The 1,925-nt window shown below is 43.4% G+C and overlaps 1 protein-coding gene across 1 annotated transcript in view; it reads left to right on the top strand.

Moving 5' to 3' along the window:
• LOC122069794 (enhanced ethylene response protein 5) overlaps positions 1–1,925 on the top strand; it is a 9,059-nt gene that overhangs the window by 6,300 nt on the left and 834 nt on the right. The window contains exons 10-11 of the mRNA XM_042633886.1: positions 1,636–1,712; positions 1,787–1,861. Coding sequence (XP_042489820.1) covers positions 1,636–1,712; positions 1,787–1,861 — 152 coding nt within the window. The remainder of the gene's footprint in view (positions 1–1,635; positions 1,713–1,786; positions 1,862–1,925) is intronic.

Below are 1,925 nucleotides of genomic sequence, written 5' to 3'. Positions count from 1 at the left end.
AGAAGAAAAAAAAAAAAGAAAAAAGAAAAAGAAAAAGGCAGCTTTCCTTCATGGCTGCATATCATATTGGTTGTGACAAGAAAAATTACACTTAAATTGGTTTTGTAAATAGTAAAAATTATGGAAGAAAGAGCCCTGTGCAAGTCTGGCAAAGGAAATGCCAGACACAGGTGGGCATGAAATGACCGCATTGCCCCCCATCGCCCATGCGCTAAAGATGCTCCCGCACACCCTCCCATTGGCCCATGTGCCTGGCATTTCCTACGCCAGACTGGCACAAACACATGGTTCTTTCTCCCATAAATTATACTACCTGATGTAGTTTATGTTTTCAAGCTTGTTATTGAGAGGTTGCTTGGAAACGTGAATAAGAACCATGTCTGATATTAGAAGAATCATTCATTCAATAGTCATCATGATGTAGAAGTCATTGTGATACCCTGTGCAAACAGGGCATGGTTAGGGCGAGAAAGGGACAAGTTCCATGTCAGCTCTTAGGGGACTAACTGTTCTAGGTAATCTAACCAACCCATGGGGGGACAATATTGGTTTGTTGGCTGCTGTAGCGCACTTCGATTTCTCTTTGAGAGGAATTTGATGTCTCTTTCAGTGAGTGGTACTCTTGCTGCACTTTCCCGCTCAACTAGGACCTGCAGACCACAGATGAGAAACTGGCCCGGAGGGTGACCCTAGTAAGGAGGCTCCAATGCCTAAGTTAGTATTCTGATAGAAATGGAAGGGGAGTAGGCAGAGTTCTGAGTGTCTTACCCCAAAAATCTGTTAAGTCTCCTTTATATAATGGTCGGTGATTCTTTCCATTGGCTGGCTGGTTGCTTTCCTTGCTGTCGTGGACTCGTGAGTCATTGATGGACCAATCACTTTCTAGGCTGAGGTGGCAGATCTCATAACTGCTAACCATTGGGATGACGGTAAACTCAACTGTGGTTACCCTGAGGTAAGATAACCGCCTAACCCAACCCTGATCAGATCTGCTAGCCTTGGTTAGAGGTTTGGAAATGGTTATGGGTGTCACTATCTCATGATTATGTGATGGGTCTGAGTGACACGTGGATGGTAGATGTTGACTGATTGGGCATTGGGTTAGTGTAACCGCCATCCAATACGAGGGTTCCTGGCTCTTGGTCGGTGTCATGTAGGACGACCATGCTTGGTCGGGGATACCCCTCCGATATAGATTGAGGTTTGAGTTGGTTGGTCTTAGGATAGCGTGTATGTGCTTGGGATATTAAGTACCGACCATGGATATCATTGGTTGGTTTAATAATGGTATATCAGGTACAAAGATATAATCATAGTAATTCTTTGTCAGTTGACTTGGTGGAAATATGTCTATGTTATGCTGGAAAAGGGGAAGAATTTTGTCTTGAACTTCTGAGTACGGGAACCGGTCTTCAGCATAGCTGTATGCTTATTCTTTGCCAATGTTTTGAAGGATTGTTGGACCAGACAAACTGACTGTGGCCAGGACATTTGGACTGTCGACCTTTTTCCTGAGATTAATCAATGGTTGGATAATTCAGACTGCAAACTGCTGTGTCTGGACAATCCATTGTGTGGTCCATTTTATTCAATTTCGGTTCTCTATTTGAAGAGTGGTTGGTTCTACCCGTGCAGTACAATGATGTTGTGCAAGCACTAAAAAGAGGTGACCTCCGACTTCTACGGCATGCTCTCCAAGAACATGAAGATCGGTATGCTTACCTGTTGATGTTATTCATCTGGACTAACTAATGAGATTCCCATTTCTGAGCCGCTGTATCTTCAGATTCTTAAGATCAGGTGTATATCTTGTCCTGGAGAAGCTAGAGCTCCAAGTTTACCAACGATTGGTAAAGAAGATGTGAGTTTCTATAGAATGCTCGTGACAATTTTTATTTTTATTTTTTATTTGGGGGGGGGGGGTG

The sequence above is a fragment of the Macadamia integrifolia genome, chromosome 2 (assembly GCF_013358625.1).
Source record: "Macadamia integrifolia cultivar HAES 741 chromosome 2, SCU_Mint_v3, whole genome shotgun sequence".
Lineage (NCBI taxonomy): Eukaryota > Viridiplantae > Streptophyta > Magnoliopsida > Proteales > Proteaceae > Macadamia > Macadamia integrifolia.
Note: the sequence above shows the minus strand (reverse complement) of the source record. Positions and strands in the feature narration are given on the sequence as shown.